The sequence below is a fragment of the Ctenopharyngodon idella genome, chromosome 15 (assembly GCF_019924925.1).
Source record: "Ctenopharyngodon idella isolate HZGC_01 chromosome 15, HZGC01, whole genome shotgun sequence".
Classification (NCBI taxonomy): Eukaryota; Metazoa; Chordata; class Actinopteri; order Cypriniformes; family Xenocyprididae; genus Ctenopharyngodon; species Ctenopharyngodon idella.
Window position 1 is genome coordinate 2863917 of NC_067234.1, and position 20251 is coordinate 2884167.

General features: G+C 41.2%; 1 protein-coding gene, 1 long non-coding RNA gene and 1 pseudogene across 4 annotated transcripts in view; 2 read left to right on the forward strand and 1 right to left on the reverse strand.

Moving 5' to 3' along the window:
- LOC127495445 (uncharacterized) overlaps positions 1-20251 on the reverse strand; it is a 69933-nt gene that overhangs the window by 13309 nt on the left and 36373 nt on the right. The window contains exons 4-7 of the long non-coding RNA XR_007925126.1: positions 19070-19322; positions 18473-18585; positions 17757-17873; positions 11352-11609 (exon numbers count right to left, since the gene is read on the reverse strand). This is a non-coding gene — a long non-coding RNA (uncharacterized LOC127495445). The remainder of the gene's footprint in view (positions 1-11351; positions 11610-17756; positions 17874-18472; positions 18586-19069; positions 19323-20251) is intronic.
- LOC127495440 (chymotrypsin-like protease CTRL-1) lies at positions 8642-19837 on the forward strand. Of its 3 annotated transcripts, none has more exons than XM_051862296.1 (7): positions 8642-11048; positions 18113-18213; positions 18306-18385; positions 18487-18568; positions 19133-19313; positions 19428-19558; positions 19654-19837. In XM_051862296.1, exons 1-7 carry the CDS (start codon positions 11003-11005, stop codon positions 19813-19815), a joined length of 783 nt encoding a protein of 260 aa, XP_051718256.1. In that variant the 5' UTR covers positions 8642-11002; the 3' UTR covers positions 19816-19837. The 3 variants fall into 3 exon arrangements, with proteins under 3 accessions (XP_051718256.1, XP_051718255.1, XP_051718254.1); XM_051862295.1 differs by lacking the exon at positions 8642-11048 and adding an exon at positions 17898-17991; XM_051862294.1 differs by lacking the exon at positions 8642-11048 and having other exon boundaries at positions 18052-18213.
- On the forward strand, positions 11109-12233 carry LOC127495444 (chymotrypsin B-like; annotated as a pseudogene).

The window sequence follows — 20251 nt, forward strand, 5'->3', positions numbered from 1 at the left end:
GACATCGTCGCCCCAATCCTGAGTACTCCGTGGGACAGTGGGTCTGGCTGTCAACTAGGGACCTGCGTCTACGACTTCCATGCAGAAAGCTCAGTCCCAGGTTTGTAGGGCCTTTCCAAATTCTCAAACAAATTACCCCTGTATCATTTCGTTTAAAATTACCCGCTAACTACCGTGTTTCTCCCACTTTCCATGTGTCGTTGCTGAAACCCTCTGGTGGTCCGAGAGGAGAGCCGGAGGGAGCTGAAGCCCACAACCCCCCACCCTTGATGATCGAAGGCGAGGAAGCCTATCAGGTTCGAGAGCTGCTCGATTCCAGGCGCCGGGGGAGGAGACTACAGTACCTAGTCGACTGGGAGGGGTACGGCCCGGAGGAGCGATCTTGGGTCAATGCGGATGATATCCTGGACCCTTCACTCATAGACGAGTTTCATCGGACGCATCCGGAGAGACCGGCCCCTCGACCACGTGGTAGACCCCGGCGCCCGCTTCCTCGCGTCTGGAGCCGCTCGCAGGGGGGGGGCTCTGTCACGAATGTGGCTCCCTCGCCTCCTCCTCCGCACCACCGGAGGGAGCCATCACCTGAATACTGACTGTTTCCCATTCGGACTACGTTTCCCATAGGCCCTCATTCCTGGGACTGATTGCGCACACACCTGCACCTCATCACACTCACACTATTTAAGCCACACACTCACACATACACACCGCGAAGTCTTGATTTGCCCTGGTGATCATTACTGAGCGTTTTCTTGTGGACTGTTTCTCCATTACCGTTGGATTGTTTATTCTCTGTGATTCTTTGCTGCCTGCCCTGATCTCTGCCTGTGTACTGGACTGTGTTTGTCTGCCGCCTGCCTCGACCATTGCCTGTCCCTGTTCATGTCTTTGCCCTTGCCCCTGTCTACTTTGGTGATTGTTCTAATAAAAGCTGCAAATGGATCCCCACTCTGCCGACCCTTCATTACAATCCATGGTGCTGAAACCTGTGTGATGTCCTGTGTCAGATGCCAAAGAGATCCAGATACAAACTGGAGAGAAACCTGTTAAAAAGGTTCCATTCGAATGTGACAAACACTGTTCCATATTCTTATTCAGACAATCACTAAAATTTCAGTCACAGCATACGTCATGCTGTCTTATGTAATGCTAAATCATTCTGATTGCAGATTTAGCTGCACTTTTATGAGCTCTACTTTTATGATAGTTTGTTAGTCTACTGTAAGTGGATGACTTAGTAATAGGGTACTCTGTTGTTTTTCAGATTTATAAAAATAGCTTATGAACACGACAAAAGATTTGAAAAAATGTTTAGGGGGACAAAAGGATTTTGCAAATTTACAGATAAGTGACCATTGTCAATAGTATAAAATGACTTAGAGAGAAAAATTAGATTTTGATTAGCTTTGTTTAAAGTCAAACTGCAGTAGCTGGAACATCATGACATTAAATAAAGATATGTGAAGTTTGGCGTCTCCACTGGTGACACAAACTCAATGATGCAGCGGTGTTTTTAATTAAGTTTCTTCCTTGAGAATCTTCCTCATACCTACAAAACGTCTCGGGTTACTTGTGTAACCCTGGTTCCCTGAATAGGGAACGAGACGCTACGTCATATGACGTTATGGGAACCTTCTGCGTGATTGCGTCGTGAAGCACTCTTGTATCTAACCAATGATGAGACGAGACGTCAGAGGCGGGTGACGTCACGGACCAGGAAACTATAAAGCATACCCAGAACAAAGAACGCTAGCTTCTGGATTATGGCTGAAGCAAGACGCTCACAGGTATGCCAGGGATACGGCAACGCGGCGTAGCGTCTCGTTCCCTATTCAGGGAACCAGGGTTACACAAGTAACCCGAGACGTTCCCTTTCATGGGAACTGTCGACGCTACGTCATATGACGTTATGGGAACACTGTCCCAACTACGCCGTAGAACCAAGTACCTGTCTGTTATCTTGTAGACAGAACTGACGACCCCGGAGTGGAGCCTATATCCAGGTTATAAAACCTAATAAATGTATGCTGGGATGACCATCCAGCTGAATCACATGTGTCATTAATGGATACTCCTGACATTAAGGCCTTTGATGCCGCCGTACCCCTAGTAGAGTGGACACGGACAGCTAATGGAGATGGCTGTCCGGCCGCCTCATAAGCAAGTGAGATAGCCTCGACCACCCACTTGCTCATTCTCTGCTTAGATGCTGGGCCTCCTTTCTTAGGAGACCCGTAACACACAAACAATTGATCTTTTTTACACCACAGGGCAGCTCTGTGGACATATGCATCTAAAGCCCTCACTGGGCAGAGCAGATTGAGTTTCTCCTGATCCGAAGTCTCGAAGGGAGGAGGATAGAAGGCCGTTGCTGTTCACTCTGTACATGCTACCCTTGGGAGATATCATTAGGAAGCATGGCGTTAGTTTTCACTGTTACGCTGATGATACTCAGCTCTATATTTCTTCGCGCCCTGACGAAACTTACCAATTCACAAAATTAATGGAATGCATAGCTGATATAAAAAATTGGATGACCAGTAATTTCCTACTACTAAATTCAGAAAAAACAGAGATTCTAATTTTTGGACCAAAAACTTCTTCACGTAATAACCTAGAATATTGTCTAACACTTGATGGCTGCTCTGTTAAGTCTTCGTCGTCAGTTAGGAACCTGGGTGTGCTCTTTGATACCAATCTTTCATTTGAAGGCCATGTTACTAGCATCTGTAAAACCGCATTCTTCCATCTTAAAAATATATCTAAACTACGACATATGCTCTCAATGAAAAATGCAGAACAGTTAGTTCATGCGTTCATGACCTCAAGGCTAGATTACTGTAATGCTCTACTGGGTGGTTGTTCTGCTCGCCTGATAAATAAACTACAGCTCGTACAAAATGCAGCAGCTAGAGTTCTTACTAGAACCAGGAAGTATGACCATATTAGCCCAGTTCTGTCAACACTGCATTGGCTTCCTGTTAAACATCGTATAGATTTTAAAATCTTGCTAATTACTTACAAAGCACTAAATGGTTTAGCTCCCCAGTACCTGAGCGAGCTCCTAATTCATTATAGTCCTTCACGTCTATTGCGATCTCAGAATTCAGGCCAGCTGATAATACCTAGAATATCAAAATCAACTGCAGGTGGTAGATCCTTCTCCTATTTGGCACCTAAACTCTGGAACAATCTTCCTAGCATTGTTCGGGAAGCAGACACACTCTGTCAGTTTAAATCTAGACTAAAAACGCATCTCTTTAACCTGGCATACACGTAACACATTACCAATTTATATTTTCAAATCCGTTAAAGGATTATTAGGCTGCATAAATTAGGTCAGCCGGAACCGGGAACACTTCCGATAACACCTGATGTACTCGTTACATCAGAAGAAGAATGGCATCTACGCTAATATTAGTCTTTCTGTTTATCCCGAGGTTCACCGTAGTCAACCGGATCCGGGCCGTATCCAGGTGAGACCAAGGACCTGCACCTTGACACGACCACAACGCAGCCCTGACGTATCAGCAGAGATTGAGTCAACTAGATCATCCACTGTGAGGGCCTCATCGACACGACAGCCACGACACAGTTCCTCAACAACCGTCCATACCGGCGTGATGAATACGATCCTAAATTGGATGGAACTGAAATAAATACTTTTAATGTTGCAATCCTATTGGACTTATGATAGCAACCTGAATTGTATCAAAGCACTGTTGACCAGAGGAGAACTGGTACCCCGACTAAGCCTGGTTTCTCCCAAGGTTTTTTTCTCCATTTTAACACCAATTTGCCACTTGTCTGCCACCTAATGTCACCTGATGGAGTTTGGGTTCCTTGCTGCTGTCGCCTCTGGCTTGCTTAGTTGGGGACACTTGACTTGACATTTGATTTCAACAGTGCTTTGATCTGCCTGCATTGACACTATTCTTTAAGAGCTGCTGTGCAGCCAAACAATGTACCAGTTATCAATGTAAAGCTGCTTTGACACAATCTACATTGTAAAAAGCGCTATATAAATAAAGGTGACTTGACTTGACTGGAGCACAATAGGACCTGGGACATTGGTGGGGACCTTCGGCACATAGCCAGGTCTAGCATGAAGGAATGCCTTCACCATTCCTGGGGCAAATTCCAGGTAAGATGGAGCAACTGAAAGTGCTTGTAAGTCTCCTATCCTTTTCAGGGAAGTGATAGCAAGTAAGAAGATAGTTTTTAGAGTGAGGAACTTTTCTGGAACCTCCTCTAATGGTTCGAAGGGAGCCTCGGCTAACCCTTGCAATACCACGGCCAAGTCCCAGGCCGGAACCCTTGTGCGCACTGGCGGCCTCAACCTCAGTGTACCACGGAGGAAGCGTGTGACGAGGGGGTCTCGTCCTACCGAGGAATCCCCCTCAAGAGGAGCATGATAGGCCGAGATAGCCGCAACATAGACCTTTAAGGTTGAAGGAGATAGGCCCTCCGAGAATTTTTCTTGGAGGAATCTTAGCACGAAGCTTATAGAAGAGTGGACAGGGTCCGTATTATTTCGTCTACACCAAGTAGAAAATAAATTCCATTTATAGGAATACAAGGGTGAGGAGTTTCTCTGAAACTTCCTCTAGTGGTTCGAAGGGAGCCTCAGCTAACCCTTCTAATACCACCAGAGTCCTTGTACGTAGTGAAGGCCTCAGCCTCAGAGTACCACGGAGGAAGCGTATAAAAAAGGGGGGTCTCGACCTACCGAGGAATCCCCCAGAGGAGCATGGCCGAAATGGTCGCAACATAAACCTTCAAGGTTGAAGGGGATAAAAACATCCGAGAACTTGTCTTGGAGAAATTGAAGCACAAGGCTAATAGAAGAGTGGACAGGGTCCACATTGCTTTGTCTATACCAAGTAGAGAACAGTTTTCATTTATACGCATACAACTTCCTCGTGGAGGGAGCTCTGGAGTGGAGTATGGTCTCCACAACCTCAGTTGAGAGACCAGCATCTATGAGCCTGGCCCCCTCAGAGGCCAGGCCCACAGTCTCCGTAGTTCTGGGCGTGGATGAATTATCATGCCGCCCGCTTGAGACAGGAGGTCCTGCCTGAGAGGAAGCTCCATCAGGGAGCCATCTAGAAGTGACACTAGGTCTGAGAACCATATTTTGGTTGGCCAGTAGGGGGCTATCAATATTAGACTGACCCCTTCCTGGCGTACTTTCTCCAGAACTCCCAGGAGCAGAGCGAACGGGGAAATGCATACAGACGCAGCCTCGGCCACGTCTATACCATGGCATCCAGACCTAGTGGTGCTGAATGAGATAGGGAGAACCACAGTGGACACTGGGTTGATTCCCCTGAAGCAAATAGGTCGACTTCCGCTCGACCAAAGTTTTCCAAAGTGAGCTCCACCACCTCAGGGTGGAGTCTCCATTCCCCGGGCCTCGGCCCCTGCCTCGACAGGGCGTGTGCTCCCACGTTTGATGCCCTGGGATGTAAGCTGCTCTCAGTGAGAGGAGCTTCCCATGGGCCCACAGGAGGATCCAACGGGCCAATTGCATAGTTGGCGAGACTGCAGACCTCCCTGATGGTTGATATGAGACCACCGACATGTTGTCCGTGCGGACCAACATGTGATGGGCCCTCAGGTCTGGGAGGAAGTATTTTACTGCAAGAAATACTGCCATCATTTCCAGCCGATTTATGTGCCAGGAACTCTGATGGTCCTCCCAGATACCCTGAGCTGAGCGACCACTCATGATCGCCCCCCAGCCCGTGAGGGAAGCATCCGTCGTAAGCATTACGCGACGACAAGGAACCACCAACACAGGTACTTGGGACAGGAACCAAGGCTTTTTCCACACGACCAGAGCACGAAGGCATCGCCGCGTGACTTTGATCATGCAAAAAGGATTTCCCCTCGGAGAAAACCCCTTGGTCCTGAGCCACCACTGCAAGGGTCTCATGTGCAGCAGGCCAAAAGGTATCCCGTTGGACGCAGCTGCCATGAGACCCAACAGTCTTTGAAACTGTTTAACAGTGAGTGACTGGCCTAGTTTCACCCCATTCACGGCATTAAGAATGGAACTCACACGAGCAGGAGACAGATGTGCCTGCATCGTGGTGGAGTCCCAAACTACCCCTAAGTAGTTGGTAATTTGAGCCGGAACCAGCACACTTTTCTTGGCATTGAGCCTCAGCACAAGCCTCTTTATGTGTGACAGAACAACATCTCGATGTTGAACTGCCAGATGTTCTGTTTGAGCTATAATCAACCAGTCGTCGATATAGTTCAGTACGCGGATGCCCTGGAGTCTCAGTGGAGCCAGAGCTGCATCCACGCACTTCGTAAATGTGCGGGGTGATAAGGCCGAAGGGAAGAACCCTGTACAGGTAAGCTTTGCCCCCGAAAGCAAACCTGAGGAACTTCCTGTGTTGAGGATGGATGGATACATGAAAGTAAGCATCTTTCAGGTCTATCGCAACAAACCAGTCCTCGGACCTGATCTGTGGGATAACCCTCCATCCTACTTTGGAACAATGAAGCACTGGTTGTAAAACCCTGACAGCTTGCTGGGAGGAGAACCCCTTCTATAGCTCCTTTTTGCAAGAGCGTCATAACCTCCTGTTCCATTACCAGAGACTGCTCGGGGAAGGACCCCAATAAACTGGGGCGGGCGAGACCCGAATTTGTAACCCTTTTCTATTGTGAGCAGCACCCATTCTGAAATATTTGGGAGAAGTTTCCATTCTGCCAGAAAATTTACTAAGGGAACCAGTCTCTCGAGACTGGCCTCTGGTGTTTTTTGAGCACTTAACTCGGCGCCCTGAAACGGCGAACCGGCAAGGAACAGCCGAATCAAGTGATGACCGGCCCTCCTCGGAGGGTCAGTGGAGACCGCTGCGCCCTGAAGCACACTGGGTGGCAGGGTTAGCAGAACGGCCCCCTGAGGGCGCCAAAGAGGGATGGGTACCAAGTATTTTAATACCCGACCCTCTCTGGAGGGGGCTGCCCTCCAATGTCCCTCGCCACTGGCATCAGGACCTCTTCGAAGCCTTCTTGGTGATAATTACAGTCCGCAGATCTGTGTTACCCCACAAAGACTTCAGCTGTGTCGCCTGTCCCTGTCCCCAAGCTTTCTGCGGGGGAGCACGGGTGGCGACACTTTCTTTGGATGAACGGTCAGACCAGTGCCCTGAAACGGCGAGCCGGCAGGGAACATCTGAACTGACCGCTCTACAACCCTCCTCTTTCTTGGAGGAACACTGGAAACCACTGCGCCCTGAAACACACGACAGGCAGGGTTGGCAGAACGGTCTCCTTTATTTTCTTTTAAATTCCTCAGAATTTAATGTATTTCAATGTATTCAATATTTCATTTAATCCTCAAATTAAATGCAGCCAGATTTTTTTTTTTTTTTTTTTTTTTTGAACAGGCTGAATATATTTAGAATACAAAAAAGAATTATAGCTCGTAATAATTCGCAAGGTATTTTAGGGAAAGAGAGAAAGGGAAACTCCCGTCTACTCAGTTCCCTCCAAATATGAATACATATATATATATATATAAAATTACGGACACGTGATCTATGCGCAGCCTCGGCAAACGCGAGACCCGAGCCGTATATTCTCTCTTACAGACTTAATCTACGCGCTGCCTCGGCAACGCGAGATCCGAGCTATATATTCTTTAACGAAAACTCAATCCACGCGCTGCCTCGGCAAGCGCGAGATCCGAGCCTTGCGTTAGACTTTTATTCCCTCGAGAATAAAGCCAACAGGAGTGGAGCTAAAAAACTCCCGCTAGTGCATGCTTCTCTTCGGGACATTTTTATGAATGAACACTGCTCACTGTCAGTTGTGAGCTGACGTGCATGCTCCACTCCCAGCAAACAACACATAAACCGCGTGTATCTCCACTCGCTTTATAGTGTAGCACAGGGGGAAACGCGATTCAAACTGCTGTTCACTATTGATTTGTTATAAACGTGTGATTTTTGAAACACGATATGTGTGTGAGGTAGCGAGTCCTCAGATCGATATCACAATATCCACCTCCTCAGAGCTGGACATGTGAAATACCGGTGCCTCAATCCGGGGGAAGAAACCGCAGAGCGTGCTTCCACCTGGGAGACGGCACTGAACCTGGCAGGTAAGGGCAGAGAAAGGGCGGCGCCCGTCTCTAATCCCTCTGTCAGATCCCATTGTGAACCCCACGAATGGAGCCTCCGCTCTGTCTCAGCAGAAGCGGGACCCGATCCGCGGGGAACACAGGAACACAGTGTTCTGAGAGTGAGTTTTTTCGCCATAATACGTGTCTTTTTTATATATATAAATATATGGATTGGTGTGAGATACTCTTGTCCTCAGACGAAGAGATTGTGACTTGTTTATGTAATAAGACAAAGAACACCAAATAAGACACACGATAACACAGAGCGCTTGCTAAAGACAACAGAAGCTAGCGTTCTTTGTTCTGGGTATGCTTTATAGTTTCCTGGTCCGTGACGTCACCCGCCTCTGACGTCTCGTCTCATCATTGGTTAGATACAAGAGTGCTTCACGACGCAATCACGCAGAAGGTTCCCATAACGTCATATGACGTAGCGTCGACAGTTCCCATGAAAGGGAACCATATCCTCCTTCTCAAAGCTAAACGTTTAAAGACATGTGTAACAATGTGAGGACATCATTGTTGTCTTGCATTGTTCTCACAGAACATCTGTGAATATTTGAAAAGGAACTGATGACTAAAACTGAAACTAAAACCACTTTTAGCTGCACTTGTATTTTAAAATTAATGAATCCGAGAGGACTGCAAAATAATCAGTACTATATTTTGTTCCATGTGAAATCCAGCAATATTTTTATGTAGACTTGCTAACTGTTCTTCACTGTCATTGATGTCAGCAGTTGAAATTATACATGAAGACAGACACAAACACACTGATCACTGACTCCATCAGGTTTAGAATAATATTGTTACTTGAGAGCACTTTATATTAGGTGTCTTTAACTACCGTACTAATATTTAAATTAATCATTTGATACAATGCACTTATCGTATACATAGATGTTTTTACATTATACTTATATTTAAAAAAATAAATACACCGTTGACCCTTCCCCTACCTCTTAACTCACCCTTAAACCTACCCATACCACCAAACCGGTCCCTAACCTTACCCGTATCCAATCTCAGTAGAAGAAAAAGTGTTTTCAATACAACATGAACACAATAAGTACATTGATATTTTTGATGTAAGTACATCTAAGTACATGTAGATTAAAGACACCTAATATAAAGTGTGACCAATTTTTATTTTAATAAAATAAAAAGAGGCATAAGGAATACAAAATCAGCCATAAAGTGAGCAAAATATCATGCACAACTAGACTGTACAGTAATTATACAGATTATTAATGTTTATTATAAACTTTTACATAATGATCAAATAAAAAAAATAGCCTGGCACTTCTGGCAACTCATGAACTATAAAAAAGGACGTTTACAAATCTTAGCAACAAATCAAGATCAGAATCATAATGTGTTTGGAACAAGATGAGCCAGATTATCTTGCTGTTTTTTTTCATGGTTCACAGACTTATGTATCTTGTAACTTCTCTTGTATATTATACTATCTCTGTCTGCTCCATCTGGTTGATCATGTGTTGTATACTGACTGTATACTTGTATACATTTGTGTTCATGTTATCTATCAACTTTATGTAAAGCGTCCTTGGATCCTTGAAAGGCACTATATCAATAAAAGATATTATTAGTATCATTATCATGGTAATTGTCTAAGCAGACATATTTTCTTTCACTTTCTCAGAAGTGTGATTGAATGAAAAATGAAGGATGCTTTTTCACATGTTTCTCAGTGGTTATATAAAATATCTTACATATTCTATATGTTTAGGCTTTATTTGGATTTTAATTTAGCTTAAATCATAATGAGTTTCACAAATCTGAACTCTTATAATAAAACACTTCAATTGCATTTAGCAATTAGTGATGAGTTCCATTTCCATCAGCAGTCCACATACTGTGAGTCTTACTGACTAAATAAAGCAAACTGGCTTTATCTTCCAGTCATAAATACTGTATAGCTAAATATAACCAAAATAACTATGATATAAGTATAACCAGTGGACAGAGAGCTGACAGATGTGGTATATATAACTTAAGTGATCAGTACAAAATGACCTATAAATGCAACTTGCTAACAATTATTCTGTTCTTAAAACAAAACAAATAAATAAACAAACAAACATACAAATAAACAAAGAAATAATACAATTATTGAATAGATAAAAATTGCCATTACTGTATTAAAAGTATGTGATAAATTTTATTTTTATTCTGTATCAGTAGAGAGTTTAATATAATGCTTTCCAAAGCGTAAATGTAAGTGAAGTTGCAGAAAACACACAGCTGCATAACACTCTCTCCGGTAACTGTGATGACTTGAAACAACTAATTCGACCGGTTGATTAACATTAGGAATTTTTAGTTTTACTTCCTCTCAGCTCTAATAGCTGATCTAATCACAGTGTGACGTAATCACACAATTTCACTCTCTTTCTCTTCAGCATCACCGCCTTAAATGACTTGCCAGGTTTATTAAGGAATTTGCAGCAGGTCAAAAACTTCATGGTAAAGCCACTAATTTACTGCGAGCATTTCAGAAATGCAATTTTAATCATTCACTTCACTTACGGAAACACTTTACATACAATAAAGAAAACCTCACAACAAACAACCACAAAAACTCTTTCCCATCAGAAAAAATTTCATAACAATGACAGAGGAAGTATGATGCTTTTCAGAGAAACAGAATGTCGTCATAAACACCTTCAGAAGGTGAAGATGCAGACTGTCTCCAGCGATCACAGATCTCAACATCCCTCAGCTCTCGGATGGACCTCGATCACTTTCCAGATTTAGCAGCTGCTGTAAATGATATAAAAGCAAGAGAGAGCACCTACAGATACAACAGTGAGACATCACAAGCTCATCTACATCATGATCTTCACCATCACCTGCCTTGCCCTGGTGGCCTCTGCTCTGGGTAAGTGTCTTCTTTAGAAGTTTGCAAGAAAAGTGATGGGTGAATATATATATTTAGAAAATGCAAAACCTAAATAAAGAGCTTCATTCTTGTGTCATGAACTTCTGTTCTTTATCAACAGGTTGTGGAGTGCCGGCGATTAAGCCACAGACGATTGGTAGCAGGATTGTGAACGGACAGAATGCCATCTCTGGTTCTTGGCCCTGGCAGGTCTCTCTCCAGGTAACTGTGTATTGGCCAGCTTTTATCATGCATTTGCCTGATTTGTTCAAAGAGTATATGTCATGTTTTCAATGCTTTTACCTCTGAAACAGCTGCCCAACGGAATCCACTTCTGCGGTGGATCCCTGATCAATCAGAACTGGGTTCTCACTGCTGCTCACTGTGGTGTCGTGTAAGAGTCATTCAACAATGACATTGCGTTGCTGAAACTTGCGTCTCCAGTTGTCTTCACTCCCCGTATCTCTCCTGTATGTCTGGCTCCATCAACCATCAACATCCTGCCTGGAACCCGCTGCTTCACCACTGGATGGGGCAAAACTGCCACCACATGTAAGTCGCCTGTTAGACAAAGACAAATTGTAAAAATTACTTATCTGTCCTTTCTGATGTTTTCTTCTCTTTTGTCAGCGAGTCCTCTGATCCTGCAGCAGACAGGTCTGCCCATCACGAGTCCTGCTGTGTGCAGGCAGATCTGGGGTCAGAGCAGAATCACTGATGCCATGATCTGTGCTGGAGCCTCTGGATCCTCATCTTGCCAGGTATATGAAGACAGATCAAGACAAACACATTCCCACATCAATGTTGCTGTTGTTTCAATCTCAAATGTGTGTTTGTGTCTGTGTGTTTCCCACAGGGTGATTCTGGTGGTCCTCTGGTGTGTGAGAGTAAAGGGGTCTGGTCTCTGGTGGGGTCTGTGTCCTGGGGCACCAGCACTTGTAACACTCTTTACCCAGTAGTATACGCCCGCATCTCCCAACTGCGCTCCTGGATCGACAAGACTATCGCTTCCAACTAGAGCGTCAGTCTGAGCATTTACCCTTCAAAGGAGGCAAAAGCAGATTTTACTCATTAATCTGTATTGCAGTTGGTCCTTGTTGATGGTCTTTTTGTTTCTGACTTTTGGTCTTGTGTCAGTCTGGGCTCCAGTGACCTGCCTGTTATGTTACTGTTTTGTTTTTGCTTCATGTTACATGTTACAGTTTTATACAAATAATGACAAATTTTCAATAAAATGAAATGAATACAATAAATTGTAATGAGGAGTGTAATCATTTGTCTGAACTTAAAACATAAGTTACCATAATCCACATAAAGTACTGCAAACAAAATGAAATGTTTTCCTTTAAAATAAGTAGTTTTAAAACATATATTTAAATTTTTAAACAGTGTTCCACTTTCACAGGAACAAATGACAGACAACAGTGTTGCAATATTTGGGTTATCAGATGTTCTCACCTTTACAGACAAATTATTTGCCAAAGGTTATGAAATGCAGATGATGTTCTCTCACCACCAAACATACAGGCATGAGGACTGATAAAGCCATAAAAATTCCTTCTGATCACATGTTGAAAATTTCTTTGGTATTCACTTTTGTAGACATGCCAAGATGATACAGATCAATCTGTTTAATTTCTCTATCCATGGTGCTGAAACCTGTGTGATGTCTTCTATCAGAAGCCAAAGAGGTCCAGATACAAACTGGAGAGAAACCCGTTGAAAGGGTTCCATTAGAATGTGACAAACTCTGATGTTCCATATTCTTATTCAGACAATCACTAAAATTTCAGTCACAGCACAAGTCATGTTCTCTTATGTAATGCTAAATAATTCTGATTGCAGATTTAGCTGCTCTTTTATGAGCTCTACTTTTATGACTGTTATTCTACTGTAAGTGGATGACTTAGTAATACTCTGTTTTTCAGATTTATAAAATTAGCTTATGACATAGTGTATCGTCATTTATAAATGGCAAAGATAAAACTGCATTTCAAATACAATAATAATATTCTACCAAAAAAAACAAAAAAAAACCATATGACATCCCAATAAAATTAAAATCTATGTGTCATGTGCTTCACATTTTCGACAACAAGGACGTGAAAGAGACATGAGCACATGTTACTGTAGGTCACATGCTGCCAAAGCTTCATTGTGAGTTCATTTTAGACTAGGAAATACATATAAATTCAATTGTTCATCCAAATGTGTTTTCTAAAGTTTTTGATCATTTTTAATGCACATTTTGTAAATTCAATAACTCAAATTCCAAAAAATCTGTGTGTTATGCATAAATGACAAAGTCCTTTTAGGGGACAGATTTTTCTATATAGCTGCTCTATTGTTTATTCCTGACAGTCAGTATAATAGTCTTTTTGCTTGTGTTTTAGGTTGATGTTAGTAAGTTTTATAGAAGACAGAGAGGAAAAGCTGTACCCTTTCCAGAAAGTATTGATGATAGTGATGGCAGTGCATCAGAAAATAAGGTCGTAGTAAGAAAGGAAGAAACTGAAGATGGAGGAGGATAGAAACAGTGAGGGTGATGGCAGAGATGAAGAATATAAGCCATAGATTGTTGTGAAAGTCAAGCATTTTGGTACATTTTCCTATGCCAGTTTGGAAGATGTGATCCATACTACAACCAGAGGTCAGGAAAGATGGCCTCACTGCACTGACAAACAAATGCTCCTAAAATGATGACTAAACAGGACAAAATTGAGCTACATGTGGAAAGTGTGGGCTACACTGAAAAAAAAGAGTCTTGTTGATTTTCACTTGTGCTACAATCATTGATTTGGACAAGAAAGAAAAAATGTTAAAGATTGTTTTAATTTTTTTTTTTTTTTTTTTTTTTTTTACACTAAGACATGGTTCCACTATTTTCCAGGCAGCAAAGTTGCACTGACTTTGAGGGGGGAAAATTACATTTTTAGCTTTGTTTAAATTCAAACTGTTCATTTTGATGTACAGAATGAGCAGTAGCTGGAACATTATGACATTAAATAAAGATATGTAAAGTTTGGCACCTCCACTGGTGACAGAAACTCAATGATGTCCAGCAATCTACAGTGTTTTTAATTAAGTTTCTTCCTTGGTGATGACTAAAACTGAAACTAAAACCACTTTTAGCTGCACTTGTATTTTAAAATGAATGAATCTGAGAGGACTGCACAATAATTAGTACTATATTTTGTGCCATGTGAAATCCAACAATAGTTTTATGTAGACTTGCAAACTGTTCTTCACTGTCATTGATGTCAGCAGTTGAAATTATACATGAAGACAGACACAAACACACTGATCACTGACTCCATCAGGTTTAGAATAATATTGTTACTTGAGAGCACTTTATATTAGGTGTCTTTAACTACTATGTACTAATATTTAAATTAATCATTTGATACAATGCATTTATTGTCACGATCTGTGGTGGTAGATGAGTGCACAACAAAGTAGTCAAGTGAAAATAGTCTTTATTACTAACAAAAAACACAAGGAACAGGAGAAAATCCAGAAGATGACACATCCACATCCACATCCACATCCACATCCACATCCACATCCACATCCACATCCACATCCACATCCACGTAACACAAATTAACACAGGACAAAGAACTAATCAAACTGAGGGCTTATATACCCAAACTAAGGAGTTGATTAACAAGACACACCTGAACTGAGGACACTAATTAATCAGTAACCAAGGAGGCAAACAAGCAGGCAAACAAGGAAAACTAAACTAATTAACAAACTAGAAAACGTGACACTTATTGTGCACATACACGTTTTTACATTATACTTAAATAAAAAAAAATAAAAAAAATCCAGCATGTAGTTACATCTGTAATTAATTTCTATAATTAGGGCCCGAGCACCGATGGTGTGAGGATCCTATTGTAATTGCTCAGTCAATTATTCTTCTTCTCCGAAATGAATTGCATTTTTGAGGGCCTAAACATGCCGAAAACTCATGAAACTTTGCACACGCGTCAGAAGTGGTGAAAATTTACGTCTGATATGGGTTTCAGAATTACGTGTGGCAAAATGGCTCGATAGCGCCACCTACAAAAAAAAATTGAAATTGAAATTAAGCGCCTTTCGCACTACGTATCATGTACTGGTATGAAATTCGGTAGACTCATGTAACAGCCCAATACCTACAAAAAGGTCCCTGGGTGTAAAATCTGAAAACCCAACAGGAAGTGAGATATTTAGAATTTTCTTTGCCAAATTTTTGCAGTTTTTCTCATTTCCAGACGTTGTACTTTAACGAACTCCTCCTAGAGATTTTATCAGATAAACATCATATTTAGTCAGCCTAATCTACAGGCCTTTGTGACGTTAAATTGTGAAGATCCAGAGTTTTCGCTGAAGGATGTGTCTGTGGCTGCCTGACAAATTTCGGTATTTCGCCTTGAAACAGGAAGTTGTTGTAACTCGGCATTACAATGTCCGATCTGCTCCAAACTTCACAGGTTTGATAATAGTTCTGGCCTGAAGACATCTACATGCCAATATTCAGTTACAGTCATAGCGCCACCTGCTGACAACAGGAAATGGCATGCTTTGCACTATAATTCACTCCCAGAAACACATTTGTATAGGCCATGAAGTGCCAAAAATGCTAGAAACATGTTAAATCATGCAACACTTGGCTAAGTGCTAAATTATGTGATTAATGCCATGAAACAGGGAATTGTTGTAACTCAGGCATACAATGTCTGATCTGCTCCAAACCTCACATGTTTGATAATAGTCTTGGCCTGAAGACATCTACATGGCAATATTCAGTTACAGTCAAAGTGCCACCTGTTGGCAGCAGGAAGTGTGGCACTTTGAAATGACTTTGCCACAATTCTCCTGTTTTTACTCGCTTACATGCATATCGCCCACTGTTCACTGTTTTCCTAAGGCCAACGGGTGGCAGTGAGCTCGGGTGCGAGGGCCCTTTAATCGCTGCTTGCAGCTTTAATTACATCTATAATTACACTGTTGATCCTTTCCCTACCTCTTAACTCACCCTTAAACCTACCCATACAACCAAACCGGACCCTAACCTTACCAGTATCCAACCTCAGTAGAAGAAAAAGTGTTTTCAATACAACATGAACACAATAGGTATATATTGTACTTATTTTTGATGTAAGTACATAGTAGTTAAAGACACCTAATATAAAGTGTGATCAAATGTTTAATAATACCAAAAGAGGCATAAGGAATACAAAATCAGCCATAAAGTGAACAAGATATCATGCACAACTAGACTGTACAGTAATTATACAGATTATCAACATTTATTATAAACTTTGACATAATGATCAAGTTCAAAAAAAAAAAAAAAAAAAAAAAAGCCTGGCACTTCTGGCAAGTCATGAACTTTAAAAAAGGAAGTTTACAAATCTTAGCAACAAATCAAGAGCAGAATCAGAATGTGTTTGGAACAAGATGAGCCAGATTATCTTGCTGTTTTTTTTTTTTTTTTTCACGGTTCACAGAGTTATGGTAATTGTATAAATATTTTAAAAGCAGTTTAACATATTTTCTTTCACTTTCTCAGAAGTGTGATTGAATGAAACAATGAAGGAGGCTTTTTCACATGTTTCTCAGTGGTTATGAAAAATATCTCACATATTCTATTGCGTTGCTCTTTCCAACCCCTGTGTACAAACTGATGGCAATACTTTATATTGTACACATAATTATGTTGACAACATTAAATGCTAGCTGTTTAGGCTTTATTTGGATTTGGATTTAGCTTGAATTAAATAATTTAGAGTTTGACAAATCTGAACTCTTATAATAAAACACTTAAAATGCATTTAGCAATTAGTGATAAATTCCATTACCATCAGCAGTCCACATACTGTGAGTCTTACTGACTAAATAAAGCAAACTGGCTTTATCTTCCAGTCATAAATACTGTATAGCTAAATATAACCAAAATAAGCATGATATAAGTATAAACAGAGGACAGAGAGCCGATAGATGTGGTATATAAAAGTGATCAGTACAAAATGACCTATAAATGCAACCTGCCAACAATAATTCTGTTCTTAAAAACAAACAAATAAATAAATAAATACATAAATAAATAAACATACCAATAAACAAAGAAATGAAAATGAAAAAAAAAAAAAAAAAAATAGATGAATAAATAAAAATTGCCATTATTGTATTAAAAGTATGTGACAAATGTTATTTTTAGTTTTATTTTGTATCAGTAGAGAGTTTAATATAATGTTTTCCAAAGCGTAAATGTAAGTGAAGTTGCAGAAAAACACACAGTTGCATAACACTCTCTCCGGTAACTGTGATGACTTGAAACAACTTATTCGACCGGTTGATTAACATAAAGAATTTTTAGTTTTACTTCCTCTCAGCTCTAATAGCTGATCTAATCACAGTGTGACGTAATCACACAATTTCACTCTCTTTCTCTTCAGCATCACTGGCTTAAATGACTTGCCAGGTTGATTAAGGAATTTGCAGCAGGTCAAAAACTTCATGGTAAAGCCACTAATTTACTGCGAGCATTTCAGAAATACTATTTTAATTATTCACTTCACTTACGGAAACACTTTACATACAATAAAGAAAACCTCACAACAAACAGCCACAAAAACTCTTTCCCATCAGAAAAATTTCATAACAATGACAGAGGAAGTATGATGCTTTTCAAAGAAACAAAGAATTCATAAACACCTTCAGAAGGTGCAGATGCAGATTGTCTCCAGCGATCACAGATCTCAACATTCCTCAGCTCTCAGGTTATTTGAGCTGCTGGGATGGACCTCCATCACTTCCCAGATTTAGCAGCTCCTGTAAATGATATAAAAGCAAGAGAGAGCACCTACAGATACAACAGTGAGACATCACAAGCTCATCTACATCATGATCTTCACCATCACCTGCCTTGCCCTGGTGGCCTCTGCTCTGGGTAAGTGTCTTCTTTAGAAGTTTGCAAGAAAAGTGATGGGTGAATATATATATTTACAAAATGCAAAACTCAAATAAAGAGCTTCATTCTTGTGTCATGAACTTCTGTTCTTTATCAACAGGTTGTGGAGTGCCACAGATTAAGCCACAGACGATTGGCAGCAGGATTGTGAACGGACAGAATGCCATCTCTGGTTCTTGGCCCTGGCAGGTCTCTCTCCAGGTAACTGTGTATTGGCCAGCTTTTATCATGCATTTGCCTGATTTGTTCAAAGAGTATATGTCATGTTTTCAATGCTTTTACTTCTGAAACAGCTGCCCAACGGATTCCACTTCTGCGGTGGATCCCTGATCAACCAGAACTGGGTTCTCACTGCTGCTCACTGCCGTGTCGTGTAAGAGTATTCAATCTGACAAACGTCACATACAATAGCGCTTAATAGGAGCTGTTCTTGTCTTTTAACAGTTAGTTTTGTCTTTACCTCTCTCTTTTCAGGGTCGGTTATCATCGTGTCATTCTTGGAGAACATGATCGTGGCTCCAGTGTTGAACCCATCCAGGTCAAACTAGTTTCCAAGGTAAAAATGTTGAATGACTTCAGAGATGAATATCAAAATTAGAGATCAACTATAAAGTGCTATATAAATAAATGTCACTGCATTTAACGTAACAATAATAAAACCAAGAGATCACTGAACAAGAACAATAAAAACAGTACAAATAATATGCATTGTGAATGTTCATTATGAATCCATTATTATCATTTTAAATAACTCGTTGTTTGAAAGTTTATCCAAACAAGAAGTTTCTTTAGATTGAAATAAGTGGGGAAATAGGTATTAGTCCAATTATCTCTAGTTCAGCGTTTGGTTCATGTCTGTCAGCATTGAAGTCATCTACATGCTAGTTTACTCTTAAAACTTGCCCAAATAAATGTATGCATTTAAAATTGAGCATAGGAAAGAAAATAACTGTCCCATATTCCCAAATGACCATTCATGCTGAAGGGAAGAAGGAAAAAGTGCATGAAAGGGTTACGAAGACAAGAATAAATGAAACATGCTTATATATTAGATTACCTTCTATAAAGTCAGCTTCCACTAGTAACAGTCTGTCTTTTTCTGTCCTTTCTGTATGGTCAGGTCATCACCCATCCGCTCTACAGCAGCACGACATCGAACAATGACATTGCGTTGCTGAAACTTGCGTCTCCAGTTGTCTTCACTCCCCGTATCTCTCCTGTATGTCTGGCTCCATCAACCATCAACATCCTGCCTGGAACCCGCTGCTTCACCACTGGATGGGGCAAAACTGCCACCACATGTAAGTCGCCTGTTAGACAAAGACAAATTATAAAAATTACTTTTGTATATTATTATTTTTTTCCCTTCACATGAATTTGAACAGCCTTTCTGATGTTGTCTTCTTTTTTGTCAGCGAGTCCTCCAATCCTGCAGCAGACAGGTCTGCCCATCACGAGTCCTGCTGTGTGCAGGCAGATCTGGGGTCAGAGCAGAATCACTGATGCCATGATCTGTGCTGGAGCCTCTGGATCTTCATCTTGCCAGGTATATGAAGACAGATCAAGACAAACACATTCCCACATCAATGTTGCTGGTGTTTCAATCTCAAATGTGTGTTTGTGTCTGTGTGTTTCCCACAGGGTGATTCTGGTGGTCCTCTGGTGTGTGAGAGTAAAGGGGTCTGGTCTCTGGTGGGGTCTGTGTCCTGGGGCACCAGCACTTGTAACACTCTTTACCCAGCAGTATACGCTCGCATCTCCCAACTGCGCTCCTGGATCGACAAGGCTATCGCTTCCAACTAGAGCGCCAGTCTGAGCATTTACCCTTCAAAGGAGGCAAAAGCAGATTTTACTCATTAATCTGTATTGCAGTTGGTCCTTGTTGATTGTCTTTTTGTTTCTGACTTTTGGTCTTGTGTCAGTCTGGGCTCCAGTGACCTGTCTGTTATGTTACTGTTTTGTTTTTGCTTCATGTTACATGTTACAGTTTTATACAAATAATGACAAATTTTCAATAAAATGAAATGAATACAATAAATTGTAATGAGGAGTGTAATCATTTGTCTGAACTTAAAACATAAGTTACCATAATCCACATACAGTACTGCAAACAAAATAAAATGTTTTCCTTTAAAAGAAGTAGTTTTAAAATATATATTTAAATTTTTAAACAGTGTTCCACTTTCACAGGAACAAATGACAGACAACAGTGTTGCAATATTTGGGTTATCAGATGTTC

Excerpts from the sequence above, each read along its gene's own strand:
- LOC127495440 (XM_051862294.1), top strand. The coding sequence starts at position 18,052 with ATGCAAAACTCAAATAAAGAGCTTCATTCTTGTGTCATGAACTTCTGT. Across the intron at positions 18,214-18,305 it reads CCTGGCAGGTCTCTCTCCAG|CTGCCCAACGGATTCCACTT; the intron begins GTAACTGTGTAT and ends CTTCTGAAACAG. Across the intron at positions 18,569-19,132 it reads AGGTCAAACTAGTTTCCAAG|GTCATCACCCATCCGCTCTA; the intron begins GTAAAAATGTTG and ends CTGTATGGTCAG.